Source organism: Eucyclogobius newberryi, unplaced genomic scaffold (assembly GCF_026437365.1).
Source record: "Eucyclogobius newberryi isolate DKJ021-1_F unplaced genomic scaffold, fEucNew1.0.hap1 SCAF_7, whole genome shotgun sequence".
Lineage (NCBI taxonomy): Eukaryota > Metazoa > Chordata > Actinopteri > Gobiiformes > Gobiidae > Eucyclogobius > Eucyclogobius newberryi.
The window spans coordinates 22,124,297-22,142,478 of record NW_027316389.1 but is presented as its reverse complement, the minus strand read 5'-3'; the positions used below and the strand labels follow the sequence as shown (position 1 = coordinate 22,142,478).

Here is an 18,182-nt window from a genome sequence, read left to right as displayed (position 1 = left end):
CACCACGACGCCCCTCAGCGGAGCGCGCTGATTGGTCGACACACAGACCCGTTTCCTTCCTCTGCTGTCGAGCTATCAGTTCATAAACAAGAGCTTTATCTATATCTAATCGTGAATCTGCGCACCGAGGGAGAGGACGCACGGGACACGGTCGCAGTAAAGTCACAGACGCAGTGTTTCCACGCCTCTTCGCCAAAGGAGAACAGTGAACGGACTCCCCGTTCTGTGGTTCAGTGTTTACACTCGCTACAGCTAGAGTCACAGGAAGTCTTGTTGCATCAGAAGACACAAGTGGCTGTTTTAAACCGTCTTTCGACATGGTGACATCGCTAATAAAACCGCTGGTTTCTCAGCTTCAGCGGCAGCTTGTCCGGGCCGCAAAGAGCCACCGGAGCACCGCTGTCCGCACATGTAACCTCACAGCGTGCTCCAGCAAGTTCGTCCTGTCTCAGAGTGAGTATACATGCAATGTGCGCTTGTGTGTGTTATAATTTGACATTGGATTCTTGGAACTATTTTGTCATTGCACCGTTGCACTGCTTGGCTGCAGTATGTTGACATGGACCACTATCTCGCCGTGACTATGGTCACTTTTGTTGTCACCGGAGGCTGAAGCTGAAGCGTGCAAGAGAAAATGGCAAAGAGTGGAGTGGATTTGGATCGGGCACGCCCTTCTTCGTCTGTATCAGAGCGCGCAGAGGATCCAGGCTCCAGGCTTTCACTGCCACTCCTCCTGACTTACACGGGGCCCACAATATGGCCTTTGGCCTAAATAGAACCCACTGTGGAAATCCATTGCATGAGTTCAATGCTTTTGTTGTAAAATGCCCTGGATGTGCAAACGTCCAGCCCATGTCTGCTTAAACCATTCCTCTTGCAGGCAGCTCAGCCAGTCTATAAAAAACGGATGACTTAACAGCCAAACCAGTCTAACCAGTCTCAAATAATGCTCTCCCGAATGGCTTATTTTTACAATGAGCCAGAGTACTGTAGTTAAGAGAGCAGCAGGTTTAGAACCTTTAAGAACAGTAAAGCAACAGGAAAGTGCAGAATCCACGTTTTTGTCATTGAGCTGCAAGAAAAGAATAATCATTAACCCAGTTCTAAAACAGGACATCAATTTGCTTGTTTTATACTAATCCACGAATCTAGTAAAAAATAACTGAACTTTTGATGTATTATTATTATTTTTGACCATATATGTTCCTCCTGTTTCTACCCTCATTTGTCTGAAGATTTCTCTGCTCAAATGTGGTGTGCTCTATTCATCTGACCACTGTCATGTGACCTGAGTCCTATAGAGAGGTGGGAGGAGACATAAGCTTGGGTCCACAAGAATGAGAATTTTAAAGAATAAAGTCTAGGCGACACCTACGATAACTCCTCTGACCGTGTTTCTTTCAGCATCAGACACAAGAATGACCTTTCCACCCAGACGTTTAGTTCCAATCGCCTTCCGTTGCTGAGCCGCGTCCTTGCACACGACCAGCAGCGAGCCATCTCTAAGGACACTCGCACTCTTGATCACTCCCACAGCTACAGTTAGGCTCTTTGACAATGCCACTGAATTCCACTCCTTAAAGGATGCACTATCCTGTGCAAGCTTTATGATCACCTTACATCAATAGCTTCAGCCTCATCCTGCTGCTCATTCCCAGAACCCCCGGATGAGCCAAGGGACCCCCCACGTCTCCGGGCACGTGCAGCCAGAAAAGGCCACTCCTCCACGCCGTCCAGAACGCCCTCGACCACCGATCCGCCACCCCCCGTCCCCCCAGACCGGAGACCAGCCCCTCCTGCCCCTCCCTGGTGCTGTTGTTGTTGTTGTTGTTGTTGTTGTTTTATGGCGGTTGGCATCCAATTGTTGCATTACCGCCAGACTTTATTCCTCAGACTTTTCGTAGTTGTTGTTGTTTTATGGCGGTTGGCATCCAATTGTTGCATTAGCGCCAGACTTTATTCCTCAGACTCTGTCGTAGTCCGTAAAAGTACTCCTTCCATTGCTTTGGTGTTACAAAGCCCATGAGGTCATGATATGTCTTTGACTAGAATAGTTGTTGTTGTTTCAGAGACCAAAGGCGCTAAATGGGAGTCGGTGTGATGGGGGTCTGCTTTTGGGGAGTCAGAGTGATCAGAGTGACGAGATGGGAGTGGGGGTGGTCTCCTGTCCTCGCCCAGTCTCGTAGACGCACGGCTACCAAGCAGCGACATCAGTGGAAATATTAAAGCCTATAGAATGAAGCCTAAAGAATAAAGCTGTACGGTGGAAGCACCGAACGTCAAAGAAGGAGAGGAAGATGAAGAAGGGTCTCCCTGGAATAAAGTCGGTTGGTCTCTGAAAGTCTGGCGGTAATGCAACACTCGGAAGCCAACCGCCATAAAACAACAACAACAACAACAACAACGCGACAGGACTACGATAAAACGCCAAAGAAGAAGAAGAAGAAGAAGAGCTAGTCTCCGGTCTGGAGAGACGGGAGATGGCGGAGGAGAGTGGATCGGTGGTCGAGGACGTTCTGGACGGCGTGGAGGAGCAGCCTTTTCTGGCTGCACGTGCCCGGAAACGTAAAGGGTCCCTTGGCTCGTCCGAGGGTTCTGGGAATGAGCAGCAGGATGAGGCTGAAGCTGTTGATGTCCGGGGTGAGAGCAGAGACTGTGGGGTGATCATGGAGCTTGCACGGGATGGTGCATCCTTTAAGGAGTGGAATTCAGTGGCATTGTCAAGGAGCCTAGCTGTAGCTGTGGGAGTGGTCAAGAGTGCGAGTGTCCTTGGAGATGGCTCGCTGCTGGTCGTGTGCGGGGACGCGGCTCGGCAACGGAAGGCGATTGGAACTGGACGTCTGGGTGGAAGGGACATTCTTGTGTCTGATGCTGAGAGAAACACGGTGGAGTTATCGTAGGTGTCCCTGCGGCGACGTCTGTGGATGAAGTTAAGGAGAATTTGACTGGAGCTACGGTGGTGGACGCTGGGCGGTTGAAGGTGACCCGGTCTGGGGTGAGATGTGACAGCTTGTCGGTAGTGGTGGCACTTGAGGGGAGGTGCCTGCCTAGTGGGGTGTTCGTTGGGTTCATGTGCCATGACGTTGGGCCATATGTTCCACCGCCCCTGCGTTGCTTTGAGTGCCAGCGCTTTGGGCATATTGCAGCGGTCTGTGGAGGGAGGCAAAGATGTGGTGAATGTGCAGGAGATCACGAGTGTGGGAGGTGTGACGTGGGAGCAAAATTGAAGTGCTGTGGCTGTGGGGAAGAACGTGGCTCTGCCTGCGGGGGATGCAGGTTTAGCGGGGGAGCTGCTGAGGTGCATAAAATGGAGGTCTCTCGGGGTATGTCCTGTGCAGATGCAGTCAAGAGAGTTTCAAGTGGCGAGTTTGGAGTGGATACGGAGAGAGGAGCCAGCGCTGCTCCCAGCCAGGGCGAGATGAGAGGGGCCGGCGTGGCTCCCAAGAGGTGTGAAGGTTTCAGGAGTGGGGGTCCCGGGTGTGCAGGTTCCAGAATTGGTGAGAGTGCCCTGGTTGTGGATAGAGAGGATTTTGTGCTCTTTATGGTGGATGTTGTGGGCTGTGCTGCTCAGACTCGGGGCGGAACTGAAAGGATCGGGATCATTGCTAAAGCTGCAGGGAGATTCCTTGGAACAAAGGAGCTTGATTGGGCAGATATGGAAAACAGGCTAGGGGCGCTAAATGGGAGTCGGAGTGATGGGGGTCTGCTTTTGGGGAGTCAGAGTGATCAGAGTGACGAGATGGGGGTGGGGGTGGTCTCCTGTCCTCGTCCAGTTGTTGTTGTTGTTGTTTTATGGCGGTTGGCATCCGAGTGTTGCATTACCGCCAGACTTTATTCCTCAGACGTTTCGTAGTCCTCAGACTCTGTCGTAGTCCGTAAAAGTACTCCTCCCATTGCTTTGGCGTACAAAGCCCATGAGGTCATGATGTGTTTTTGTGACTAGAATAGTTGTTGTGTCAGAGACCAACCGGCTTTATTCCAGGGAGACTCTTCTTCACCTTCCTCGCCCTCTTTGACGTTCGGTTAGAAGTCCTTCTTCCATCACTTTGGCGTTTCTAGGCCCACGAAGTCCAAGCGCGTTACAACATCCTCTTGCTCCTCATCCTCGGCTCAGTCTCCAACACCCCCCACCTCTATAAACGTTTACCCAGCCCTGTGCTACATAAGTAAGCAACCACAGCCTGACACAAACCCTGTGACTGGATCGCCAGAACGTTCCGCAGATTGAACTCCCGCCCATTATTCCGAAACCACAAGGCCAACCCGGCCCTTTCCCTATCATAAGCCTCACAGCAAATCAGCACATGCTCGACAGTCTCTGGCACCCGACAGTGACCACACAGACCGGTCGGATGTTTGCCTATCCTACTCAGTGACCAATTGAGTCCAGTATGGCCAATCCTCATGCGGGCGAAGGCCCTTTCCTCCCACGCGTTCCTGCCCATAGACCCGCAAGGACCCACACTACCCTGTATGTGATAGAGATGCCGTCCAGTAACACAGTGGCTCCAAAATTCCTGCCAAAGGCCGACCACATGACTCTTGATAACGGGCTTGATTTCAGACTTGCCCAACTCAACCGCCACATCAATTGATGGCCGCCGAAGGGAACGTTTAGCCAGTGCATCAGCCATTTCGTTACCATCCACCCCCACATGCGCAGGGACCCAAACGAAGGAAACCCTCACATCCTTCCTGGACAGGGAGAGCATCAGACAGAAGATGCCATTCAACACATCCTGTCTGCAATCCGATTTCCCAGATTTAATGCTTTGCAATGCAGAAAGGCTGTCAGAGGCCACCACAATGCCGCAACACTGCAAAGCAGATTCCGCCCATTCCAACGCCAACCGTATCGCTATAAGTTCCGACGTGAAAACAGAAAGGCAATCTGTCAACCTCTTCTTGACCGCTAGCCCCAGGTCAGGCACAAAATAAGCGGCGCCAGTACGCCCACTCTCAGGATCCCTAGACCCGTCGGTATAAATAAACACATCACCTGAGTGCTTATCGATGATCGCTTGAACGGCAAACTGCGGTGCCCTCCCAGCGACTCCTCTAAGCTTGCCATGCAAGCTAACATCAACAGGAGCCGGGACAAACTTCCACGGAGCTATAGCAGACAAAGCCACCGACGGGCTCACACGCAGATCACCAACCCCCGCAAACCGCGCCTTCGCATTTCCTACCTGGCTGAAAACCATACCGCCAGCCTCACTCTGCCCCCCATCAACCCTGAGAAAGTCCCTCACCGGGTGAGAGCTCGTATGACCTTGCACATTCACCCAGTAAGCCAACAGAAGTTCTAGCCTCCGGAGCCGTAACGGCAATTCCCCCAACTCAACCTGCAGCGCCGAGACAGGGGAGGTCCTAAAAGCCCTACAGCAGATGCGCAAGGCCTGGGCTTGCTCCACATCAAGCTTCTTTAAGTTAGTCTCAGCCGCAGACATGTAGGCTATACAGCCATAATCAATAGCCGCCCTCATGACGGCCCGATAAATACCCAGGAGCGACCTTCTGCTGGCCCCCCAGTCCTGGCCGGATAGACAACGAAGCAAGTTATTCACCCTTTTGCATTTACCACTGACCTCATCAATGTGCCGACGCCAACTAAGCCTCTCGTCAAAGGTGACCCCCAAGAACCTCACCTCCCTGACCTGTTCGAGCACCTGCCCATGCAGTCGAAGGGAGACGTCCCTATGCCCATTGAAGAAACAGATCACTTGAGACTTCCGTACGGACAGTTTAAACCCCCACTTCAGGGTCCACTGCTCCACCTGCTGTATTGCCCTTTGCAGTTTCGCCTCGTAAAACCGGAGATTCCTCCCTCTCACCCATAGAGCGCCATCGTCAGCATAAAGGCTCCTCCCAACAGACCCATCCACGTCGTCAAAGATGTCCTTAATCATAACATTGAACAAGATAGGGCTACACACACTCCCCTGCGGGATCCCATTCTCCATCCCATAGACCCCAGAGTAAGCAGCGCCCACTCTGGTTTGGATACGCCGGCCAGACAGAAAGCTCCGGACCCAGTTAAACAGTTTACCCTTCACACCACACTTCCGCAGCTTAATGAGGAGCCCATCCTTCCAAACCATATCGTACGCCTTCTCCACATCAAAGAGCACCGCAATAACCTTTTCTTTCTGAGCCCTGGCCAGCTGGATATCAGATTCCAAACACAACACGGAATCCATGGTGTTCCTGCCCCTACGGAAACCACTCTGGTGCGCAGGAAGCAAACCCCGACTCTCCAAGAAGTAATCCAACCGCTCGGTAACCATGCGCTCCATCGTTTTCCCGAGCTGCGACGTCAAGGCAATCGGCCTATAACTTGAAGGGTCAGACGCTGGCCTACCCGGCTTCAGAACCGGCACCACCGTAGACTGTTTCCACGCAGATGGAACACAACCTGAATCCCAAACACGGTTGAAAAGACCCAGGACTAGCCCAAGCGTGTCATCAGTCAAATGAGAGAGCATGTCATAGCACACCTCATCTTTACCCGGGGCTGTCTGTTTCGCCTTAGAAAGTGCTCTCCTTAGCTCAAACAAACTAAACGGAAGGTCAAGGTCATCTTGAGTCGAAGGCTGGTGCCCAATCAGCTCAGAATTCTGGGCCAAAGTACTCTCCCTGTAGTGCCTTTCCGCAGGTGAGAGATTGTCAGAGCTGTGCACCGACACAAAGGTGCTGGCCAACAGTTCAGCTTTGTCAACGTCGCTGACTGCTTCAACACCATTCAGTATTAGGACCGGGGTCCCATGACGGCGCTCAACCCCATGCATCCGCTTAATCATCCCCCAAACATCCCCGAGACGCGTTTCTCTCCCAATTTTGGAACAATACCGCCTCTCGTAGACGCACGGCTACCAAGCAGCGACATCAGTGGAAATATTAAAGCCTATAGAATGAAGCCTAAAGAATAAAGCTGTACGGTGGAAGCACCGAACGTCAAAGAAGGAGAGGAAGATGAAGAAGAGTCTCCCTGGAATAAAGCCGGTTGGTCTCTGAAACAACAACAACTATTCTAGTCACAAAGACAAATCATGACCTCATGGGCTTTGTAACACCAAAGCAATGGAAGGAGTACTTTTACGGGGCAACCTACCTTCTGTTTACGGTCGAGCTACGGTGGTGGATGCTAGGCGGTTGAAGGTGACCCGGTCTGGGGGAGACGGGAGATGGCGGAGGAGAGTGGATCGGTGGTCGAAGACGTTCTGGACGGCGTGGAGGAGCAGCCTTTTCGGGCTGCACGTGCCCGGAAACGTAAAAAGTCCCTTAGCTCGTTCTGGGAATGAGCAGCAGGATGAGGCTGAAGCTATTGATATCCGGGGTGAGAGCAGAGACTGTAAGGTGATCATAAAGCTTGCACAGGATAGTGCATCCTTTAAGGAGTGGAATTCAGTGGCATTGTCAAAGAGCCTAACTGTAGCTGTGGGAGTGATCAAGAGTGCGAGTGTCCTTAGAGATGGCTCGCTGCTGGTCGTGTGCAAGGACGCGGCTCAGCAACGGAAGGCGATTGGAACTAAACGTCTGGGTGGAAAGGACATTCTTGTGTCTGATGCTGAAAGAAGCATGGTCAGAGGAGTTATCGTAGGCGTCCCTACGGCGACGTCTGTGGATGAAGTTAAGGAGAATTTGACTGGAACTACGGTGGTGGACGCTAGGCGGTTGAAGGTGACCCGGTCTGGGGTAAGATGTGACAGCTTGTCTGTAATGGTAACACTTGAAGGGAGGTGCCTGCCTAGTAAGGTGTTCATTGGGTTCATGTGCCATGACGTTAGGTCATATTTTCCACCGCCCCTGCGTTGCTTTAAGTGCCAGCGCTTTGGGCATATTGCAGCGGTCTGTAGAGGGAGGCAAAGATGTGGTAAATGTGCAGGAGATCATGAGTATGGGAAGTGTGACGAGGGAGCAAAACTGAAGTGCTGTAACTGTGGGGAAGAACATAGCTCTGCCTACGAGGGATGCAGGTTTAGCAAAAGAGCTGCTGAGGTGCATAAAATAAAGGTCTCTCAAGGTATATCCTATGCAGATGCAGTCAAGAAAGTTTCAAGTAATGAGTTTAGAGTAAATACAGAGAGAGGAGCCAGCGCTGCTCCCAACCAGGGCGAAATGAGAAAGGCCAGCGTGGCTCACAAGAAGTGTGAAGGTTTCAAGAGTGGAGGTCCCAAGTGTGCAGGTTCCAGAATTAATGAGAATACCCTGGTTGTGGATAGAGAGGATTTTGTACTTTTTATGGTGGATGTTGTAAACTGTGCTGCTCAGACTCAAAGCAGAACTGAAAGGATCAGGATCATAAGCCCGTCGGTGGCTTTGTCTGCTATAGCTCCGTGGAAGTTTGTCCCGGCTCCTGTTGATGTTAGCTTGCATGGCAAGCTTAGAGGAGTCGCTGGGAGGGCACCGCAGTTTGCCGTTCAAGCGATCATTGATAAGCACTCAGGTGATGTGTTTATTTATACCGACGGGTCTAGGGATCCTGAGAGTGGGCGTACTGGCGCCGCTTATTTTGTGCCTGACCTGGGGCTGGCGGTCAAGAGGAGGTTGACAGATTGCCTTTCTGTTTTCACGTCGGAACTCATAGCGATACGGTTGGCATTGGAATGGGCGGAATCTGCTTTGCAGTGTTGCGGCATTGTGGTGGCCTCTGACAGCCTTTCTTCATTGCAAAGCATTAAATCTGGGAAATCGGATTGCAGACAGGATGTGTTGAATGGCATATTCTGTCTGCTGCTCTCCCTGTCCAGGAAGGATGTGAGGGTTTCCTTTGTTTGGGTCCCTGCGCATGTGGGGGTGGATGGTAACGAAATGGCTGATGCACTGGCTAAGCGTTCCCTTAGGCGGCCATCAATTGATGTGGCGGTTGAGTTAAGCAAATCTGAAGTCAAGCCCGTTATCAAGAGTCATGTGGTCGGCCTTTGGCAGGAATTTTGGAGCCACTGTGTTACTGGACGGCATCTCTATCACATACAGGGTAGTGTGGGTCCTTGCGGGTCTATGGGCAGGAACGCGTGGGAGGAAAGGGCCTTCGCCCGCATGAGGATTGGCCATACTGGACTCAATTGGTCACTGAGTAGGATAGGCAAGCATCCGACCGGTCTGTGTGGTCGCTGTCGGGTGCCAGAGACTGTCGAGCATGTGCTGATTTGCTGTGAGGCTTATGATAGGGAAAGGGCCGGGTTGGCCTTGTGGTTTCGGAATAATGGGCGGGAGTTCAATCTGCGGAACGTTCTGGCGATCCAGTCACAGGGTTTGTGTCAGGCTGTGGTTGCTTACTTATGTAGCACAGGGCTGGGTAAACGTTTATAGAGGTGGGGGGTGTTGGAGACTGAGCCGAGGATGAGGAGCAAGAGGATGTTCTAACGTGCTTTGACTTCATGTTGTTGTTGTTGTTGGTGTTTTATGGCGGTTGGCATCCGAGTGTTGCATTACCGCCAGACTTTATTCCTTAGACTGTTGTTGCTGTTGTTATTGTTTTATGGCAGTCGACAGCCGAGTGTCGCATTACCGCCAGACTTTATTCCCCAGACTTTGTCGTAGTCCTAAAAGTTGTTCTTCCAGTGCTTTGACCTCTAGTGCTTTGACAAAGCCCAAGAGGTCATGTTGTTGTTGTTGTTGTTGTTTTATGGCGGTTGGCATCCGAGTGTTGCATTACCGCCAGACTTTATTCCTCAGACGTTTCGTAGTCCTCAGACTCTGTCGTAGTCCGTAAAAGTACTCCTTCCATTGCTTTGGTGTTACAAAGCCCATGAGGTCATGATATGACTTTGTGACTAGAATAGTTGTTGTGTCAGAGACCAACCGGCTTTATTCCAGGGAGACTCTTCTTCATCTTCCTCTCCCACTTTGACGTTCGGTGCTTTGGAAGTACAAAGCCCATGAGGTCATGGGACGTCTTTGTTGTTTTACAAAGCCCATGAGGTCACGGGACGTCTTTGTCGTTTTATCCTTTAGAAGTCCTTCCTCTATCACTTTGGCGTTTCTAGGCCCATGAAGTCCAAGCGCGTTAGAACATCCTCTTGCTCCTCATCCTCGGCTCAGTCTCCAACACCCCCCACCTCTATAAACGTTTACCCAGCCCTGTGCTACATAAGTAAGCAACCACAGCCTGACACAAACCCTGTGACTGGATCGCCAGAACGTTCCGCAGATTGAACTCCCGCCCATTATTCCGAAACCACAAGGCCAACCCGGCCCTTTCTCTATCATAAGCCTCACAGCAAATCAGCACATGCTCAACAGTCTCTGGCATGGGCCTAGAAACGCCAAAGTGATGGAGGAAGGACTTCTAAAGGATAAAACGACAAAGACGTCCCATGACCTCATGGGCTTTGTACTTCCAAAGCACCGAACGTCAAAGAGGGAGAGGAAGATGAAGAAGAGTCTCCCTGGAATAAAGCCGGTTGGTCTCTGAGGAATAAAGTCTGGCGGTAATGCAACTGGACGGCATCTCTATCACATACAGGGTAGTGTGGGTCCTTGCGGGTCTATGGGCAGGAACGCGTGGGAGGAAAGGGCCTTCGCCCGCATGAGGATTGGCCATGCTGGACTCAATTGGTCACTGAGTAGGATAGGCAAACATCCGACCGGTCTGTGTGGTCACTGTCGGGTGCCAGAGACTGTCGAGCATGTGCTGATTTGCTGTGAGGCTTATGATAGGGAAAGGGCCGGGTTGGCCTTGTGGTTTCGGAATAATGGGCGGGAGTTCAATCTGCGGAACGTTCTGGCGATCCAGTCACAGGGTTTGTGTCAGGCTGTGGTTGCTTACTTATGTAGCACAGGGCTGGGTAAACGTTTATAGAGGTGGGGGGTGTTGGAGACTGAGCCGAGGATGAGGAGCAAGAGGATGTTCTAACGCGCTTGGACTTCATGGGCCTAGAAACGCCAAAGTGATGGAAGAAGGACTTCTAAAGGATAAAACGACAAAGACGTCCCATGACCTCATGGGCTTTGTAAAACAACAAAGACGTCCCATGATCTCATGGGCTTTGTACTTCCAAAGCACCGAACGTCAAAGAGGGCGAGGAAGGTGAAGAAGAGTCTCCCTGGAATAAAGCCGGTTGGTCTCTGACACAACAACTATTCTAGTCACAAAAACACATCATGACCTCATGGGCTTTGTAACGCCAAAGCGATGGGAGGAGTACTTTTACGGACTACGACAGAGTCTGAGGACTACGAAACGTCTGAGGAATAAAGTCTGGCGGTAATGCAACACTCGGATGCCAACCGCCATAAAACAACAACAACAACAACAACAACAACAACAACAACAACAACAACAACAATTGGATGCCAACCGCCATAAAACGACGACGACGACGACGACAAGACTGAGGACTACGAAAAGTCTGAGGGTAATGCAACAATTGGATGCCAACTGCCATACGACGACGAAGACAACAGTAGGTGGCGGTAATACTTGGATACCAACCGCCATAAAACACCAAAGAAGGAGGAGAAGAATGAAGACAAAATAGATTTTGACATCTAAACAAATTTGTCACTTTTCGGCTTAATCTTGTCTGACTGATTTTTAATATGTCTCATGCAAAAACACTATTTGTAGTATCTGTATGGTTCAACATGGTGAACATACAGTAGGTGGACATGTGTTTTTGATTGCAGGCCCCTATAAAAGGCACCGCAACAGTTTTTATTCTGGAACTGAAGAAAGAAAGCCTTACAACACATTTAATGTAAACCTAATATGGCTAGAGTTTTACGTGTTTAACTTCAAAGACTAAATGGTCAAGTCAAGTGCAATATACAGTGAAATGTAATTTTGCTGAACGATCAAAGAGAATAATCTATATATCAACGCATTGTTACACCCACAAAACCAACACAAACTTTCATAGTACAAGATGTGTCACGTTGTCTCGAGTCTGATTTGGACAGATCGATGCTTGTTGACTTGAACTAAAAACACATAGTGACCATCAAGGTAAACATTTTAGTGTTTCTCTCTGGGTATTTGTCTGACTGATTAAAGCTTCCCTGTTGGGCTTTCCCTGACTGAACGGGACTTGGACAACCTCTTTTGCTGCCGTCAGCAAAAAGATGAGGAAGGTGAAGGTCAATCCAGGCAGAAATGTTAAGCCTAAAGCCACATGGATCAGGAAAACAACAGTTCATGCACTGATGAGAAATGGTGCAAGAGGACCTAAATAGAAAGTGTTTTCTGTGTGTAAGTCATGTCTGTTGACACTACTGGCCTGCATGGACTCTGTGGTCCTATCGTCCTGCTGTGGAGGAGTGTTGGGGGCGGGCCAGGACATTCCTTGTGTCATTTTCTCTAAAGCCAACCCACTGCATTTATTTTTTTGCAATTTCCTTCATGGTAAAAGGAGTAAGACATCAAGGAGGAAGTCTTACTACTTTCGCATCAACTTCTTTTTAATTCATTTCCTCCAAACTAGACAGAAAGAGATCTGTGTTCTGAAGTGAAGCAGTTTCATTATGGACTGTTTAGACTTGAGGAAAGTTGATGGTCAATGCAGATGTTAGTTTCCACTTTCAAATAGTTTTAAAGTGCTTTTAAAATTGTTTTTGTCTGTTCAACTCACCTTTCATTTGGGACTTGTTTTTCTCTAGCACATCCCATGTGGCAGGAGCCCGTCGATATACCAGGAGGTGACCGCCAGTCTCCCATTGATATTGTTGTACGGAAAAGTGTCTTTGATTCAAAACTGAAGCCTTTGGTCATGGACTATGACCCAAAAACGTGCCAACAAATCTGGAACAACGGATACTCTTTCCTGGTCGAATACGATGACACCACAGACAAGTCAAGTAAGTGTTTTTTTTTCTCCGACACTTTTTATTTGGTTTATAGTGTCTTTTTACTGAAGCAGTTATTTTTTCCTTTTAATCTTCATAGACTTCCAAATCCCCACACAATTGTTTTGTTCCTACCAGAGGATTATTTATTTTCCTTTTTTCCTTAAAGGCCCAAGCTATGAAAATATTTTTCTAATCAATGTTCCACTGAAACCACATTTTCCACGAGGCTCAAGTCATGTGACTTCTGTGACTCTTGACCTTTAGTAATGTGTTTGTCAAGTGCTTTTTAACCGTAGAGCTTCCTTCACCTGAAAGGAAGGGCCTCACAGACCGGTTTCACATTATCCAATAAGGTGAAAAACCTTTAACACATATTTGATAAACAGAAAATAATAGTAATCACCACATAGAAATTTAATAGTAAACAAATTAACAAACATTAATTTCCTGTTAACATGTTACAATCCAAACATATAAATTACTTTTACTATTGGCTTGCTCTGATGTAAAGAAAATGCTGCCATGATTTGACCCAAACTGAAATAACATTTTCAAACATGAACCAATTGATGTACAAGACCCAACTAAACGCCTGGCGCACAATATTAAAAATACAGAATTACCTGTGCGCTGATCTAAGATAAGATAAGATAATCCTTTATTGTCCACACATGGGGAAAGTTTGGTTAGGTAACCACACAGTTAGGTTTGTCCGTGGAACAGTGGCAGCCGACACCTGTTCCATGGAGGGCAGGAGGTGAGGGCGCCCCGCATATCCACGCCGCTCGCGATTCCGTGTATATATCATTACAGTTTTTGTCTTGGTTAGCTCATATAAGACTGGAATAATAGTGTCGTCGTGACAATTTTCAACGCACAGGAAAGTTTTATTTGATGGACTAATACAAACCAGGAAACTTTGAAGTTATGAAACCACTGCTGTTCAAATGGACATAAACGCGATTTTATGTTTTCATTTGAAATTGGGCATATCTTTTGTAGTTGTCCTATTTTGGGTATTGTATATGAATGATTAGAAATAACAAGTTCATGAGTTAAAAATTCTGTAATGAAATGTTGAACGCTGAATATACCTTTTTATAAAGTATTAAAAACTTCTGAAAATAACCAAAAATAAAAACAACTTCAAATCAAATAGTAAAATTAGATATTGTTTTTGCGACATTTTTTGGGGGATACTAAGACTGGACAGGATTGTCTTACCAAATATTGTTGAACTTACTTCCTTATTGAGGTAATACCTTGATTTACATACGACACCAGAGACAGTGAAGGATGGTCTGTTTTGTCTGTCTTCAATAAACCATGACTTTGAATTGGCTGATACGTGCTGTGTTAATGTTTCTGTGTTTGTCTTTTACTTATTTCTGGTGCAGCGTTGAAAGGAGGCCCCCTTCAAGATAGATTCCGGTTGTGTCAGTTCCACTTTCACTGGGGCGAGTGCAACTCCTGGGGGTCTGAGCACACTGTGGACAGGAGGCTGTTCCCAGCAGAGGTACAGGGACAGTTTATCAAATCTGCTCAGACTTGGAGCATTGCTCACAGAAAGAAGAAGCAGTGAAGTGATTGATTTAGCATTATCAGTACTGCTAAAGAAGGCTGTAATGTGATTAAAGAATAATTGACACAGAAAAGATAATGGAATAACATTGAATAATCCTCAGATTAATAATGTGTACCTACTGTATGTGTCCCCTCAGCTCCACTTGGTCCACTGGAATGCAGACAAGTACAGTCTGTTCGAGGAGGCCGTGGTGGAGGACAATGGCCTTGCTGTTATCGGAGTCTTTCTAAAGGTGACTAGCATACACTACCACGATTACATGTTCACAAATTATCCTTGGAAATCTTCAGGATGTGCACCTGTACAATACATTTTGTAATGTTTATTTGTGTATATTGTGTATTGTATTTCTCATAAGATTGGCAAGAGACACGAGGGGCTGCAGAAACTGGTGGATGCCCTGCCAGTGATTCGACACAAGGTGAGTTTTTTAACTAGAGCTAAAGCCAACACTCAAAAGGGGTTAAAATCAGTGTTGTTTGCATAGACACCTGCGGTTGTATGTTACTACTTCCGTTTTCTCACTTTTGATTCAGTATCTAGTTGGTTGTACTTGAAAATGCAAGGGATGCCAGTGGCGCCCCCTGTTGTCTTCTTGTAGACAACACAGCTAAATATAATGTTTTTTAATTGGCTGCTTATAGATATAGACAATCATATGTTTATTGAGTAAGATTACAGATAATGGTTTTGTGATAAAGTTACTGCAGATACTATCCAACCTTTCTTTACTGTAGAGTTACTTTATTAAATAAAATTGATGTGGCATTACTTCCCACGCCTGTGTCTTCCGTGTGTCCATGTGTAACTATTGTTCTTGTTATGTTGTGCTTCGAGCTCAGTATAAACCTGCTTATGTTGAATTGGTTAGGTCCGGTTCTGGTCCAGTCTGGTCCAGGTTCCAGATTTAGTCCCAAGGATGAACTAAAATGCTGAAAAACTGCTTTATTCCATTTCCAAGAAAGGCTTACTTGTTATAATGTAATGATTTAGTACTCAAACAGAGAAGGCACCAAAATCATACATTTTAGTTGATATATTTAAATACAAGTGGCGTCCTCTAGGTTTGTTCCCAGAATGACTTGTCAAATTTACCTGTCAATTGTTTTCTTCAGGACAGTGTGGTCGAGTTCACTAAATTCGACCCGGCATGTCTACTTCCCTCCAATGTCAACGACTATTGGACCTATCACGGCTCGTTGACCACGCCTCCTCTCACTGAAGCCGTCACCTGGATCCTCATGAAACAGCACATCGAAGTCAGCCATGACCAGGTCAGGAAAAGTGCACTAGCTCCTGTAGTTACAATACATACTTTTTTATGATTCAAACTGGTCAATGTTGGTCTCTTATTTAACCTTCAATGAATAGGAGATTATACTACTTACCTAACTGACATACCTGACAGCATGTAATCCATATCTCTATAATTCCAGTTTGTCAACTACTAAATTGTTGAGCAAGCTAGCCAAGTATTTATGTTACCACATGTTGTGCTTACCGTAATCAGAATTAAGAAAGACGTGCATTATTTCCGTGCAAACAAAAGCGTTGCACATAACCTTTCAGCATGTATGCAAACAGAATATTAAGTATATAAACCATAATGTATCATTATTTCTTATGCCTAGTATTTGCTTTTCCTTTCCTCTGGTGCAGCTGGCAGTGTTCCGAAGCCTTTTGTTTACTGCTGCAGAGGAGGAGGTGCAAAAGAGCATGGTCAACAACTTCCGGGAGACTCAGCCGCTCCGGGGCCGTGCTGTCCGCTCCTCCTTCACTCCGTTCCTCAAGAACTCACCGCTGGATGAGGTGAAGGAGCACAGCCACTGAAACCGCCCTGAACAGACCACCTCACGCTGAGCTGCCATTAGACTGACCGTAACAAATCACACATGTTACAAGCCTCCTCCCCTTTCTCTTGTTAGAAGAGCACGGAGAATCAGCATCACACTGAAAAAGTCGAATTATGTGCAAAATCTAGCTTTTTCAATTGGCAATATTTTTTATCTTGACATAAGTACATTATTAATGTAATTTGAGTCAAAGTTAAACATAGTACGGACTGATAGATTATAAATCATTTCAATAATGCAAATAATCATAATGTAATCTATATAATGAAATGGCAGTTTGACTAGTTCATTTAAATTACTTGCACCTGAATTATAACTGTTTCCAAAATACTGTTTTGTTTTTAATAGAACACAGTTTTTATTAATACATTATTAGATTGTTTTTAGTGTGAACCTGATGCTTTTTTCAGGAGGGGGTTTTTCGTTGACATTTTGTTTTATCTAGACTTTCTTTAGATACAATAATAAGGGATACATATAGTAGGGGGGCATACATTTAAAACATGATGATATGGAGTTACTATAGCAAAGTGTCTTTCACCTATCTTATGATATTTTATCGTGCAACCTTTTTGATTGTTCTATAAGAAAGTCATTTCTATGCAGTTTGAGGGAGTCATTTTGGTGTACACAGTTACTCTTTTGAGTTTATAGCCTCACAACTACTCAAGAAAAAATGCAATAATGTACATTATACAGCTAATATATTATTAGCCTTTGCAGGCAGTCATAACTGTCATAAGATAGTACTTGTTCTAATTGTAAAACTTGGGTAAAACATTTCCCATTGTCTTTTGTTTATTGCAGCATAACAGTATGAGTAGTTTTCTCAACTCTGATGGTACTTACTCACAATGGCCTCAATATTTCAGTGCCTTATAAAAGTGCTATTGTGTAATTGAGCGCTCATCTTAGCACCTGTTCACACATAACTGTCTTTGCTTGTTCTAAAGAGTCTAACATAAGTCTGATGTAATGGTCAGGCCCTGACGATAGTAGTTGTTTGTCAGATGTTATTGGTATTCACACTACATTTGTGTTAAAAAGAATAGACCCTTTAAAAGCTTGTAAACAAATACATTCTAAATTCCAAAATGGAGGCAAATGTGAAGTAGAACATATAGTAATGTGATTTCAATGGATTAACCTCAGAATATCACAAAATATGAGAAAGAAATGTGGTTTTGGCAAGTTAAAACCACTCAGACACATGAGTGATATTGGAGCCTGGTTTAAACACATTTACTATTGTATTTTGTTATTTGTTTTTCACAAAAAAAAAACTTTAATAGGAAAATTTGACACTTTTGATGAAGCCAAAATCCTGAGTTTTACTCTGGTGTTATAGGACAATACTTGTAGTTTATCTCCTAATGTATCACATACTTTATCACAAACTATACTTTCTGCAACGTTCAAATACAAATTTGAGGCTAGATGGAAACAAGTTTTCCATTCTTTGTAAAGGAAACACAAACTAACATATCATTTATGTGCAAATTCAAAATGTCAGCTTTTTCTATCAGTAAACCCTTGAAATTGTGCTAATGTTCACTTCGCCTTGCCTCCAGTCACCTCCATTCCCGACCATTCTTGACAACATTCAGCCCAACATTGTAAATAATGATTTGTTCTTAATGTTTTGTCTGGTGAAATAAAGATGAAATAAAATAGCATTTTAAAGGGTCAATAGAAATGTAATTAATTAAATGCTTCTGGCTGTTGTGGTTGAGGGTGTGAATATGTTGTGTTCTACTCACGATCAGTCATCTTGCGCACAAAAGGAGATGGGAGCATTTCTGTGTGGGCACTGATACATAATAGTTCGACTTTGTTTATATTGCTTCATTTAACTTTTCCTGTACACTGCACAGTTGTAGGCTGGGGATTAAAAATAAGTCTTGTGGTAGCACCAGTCAGAGTATTGTGCCACTGCAGTGCTGATTATGGTTTTA

At 46.2% G+C, this 18,182-nt stretch overlaps 1 protein-coding gene across 2 annotated transcripts; it reads left to right on the top strand.

The window, feature by feature from the left end:
- Positions 1-189: 189 nt before the first annotated feature.
- ca5a (carbonic anhydrase Va) lies at positions 190-16,408 on the top strand. 2 transcript variants are annotated; one of them, XM_072435152.1, is made up of 7 exons: positions 190-453; positions 12,601-12,798; positions 14,187-14,305; positions 14,511-14,606; positions 14,733-14,795; positions 15,490-15,648; positions 16,034-16,408. In XM_072435152.1, exons 1-7 carry the CDS (start codon positions 318-320, stop codon positions 16,202-16,204), a joined length of 942 nt encoding a protein of 313 aa, XP_072291253.1. In that variant the 5' UTR covers positions 190-317; the 3' UTR covers positions 16,205-16,408. The 2 variants fall into 2 exon arrangements, with proteins under 2 accessions (XP_072291253.1, XP_072291254.1); XM_072435153.1 differs by lacking the exon at positions 190-453 and adding an exon at positions 12,302-12,508.
- The last annotated feature ends 1,774 nt before the right edge of the window (positions 16,409-18,182 follow it).

Excerpts from the sequence above, each read along its gene's own strand:
- ca5a (XM_072435152.1), top strand. The coding sequence starts at position 318 with ATGGTGACATCGCTAATAAAACCGCTGGTTTCTCAGCTTCAGCGGCAG. Across the intron at positions 454-12,600 it reads CAAGTTCGTCCTGTCTCAGA|CACATCCCATGTGGCAGGAG; the intron begins GTGAGTATACAT and ends GTTTTTCTCTAG. Across the intron at positions 14,796-15,489 it reads TGCCAGTGATTCGACACAAG|GACAGTGTGGTCGAGTTCAC; the intron begins GTGAGTTTTTTA and ends TGTTTTCTTCAG.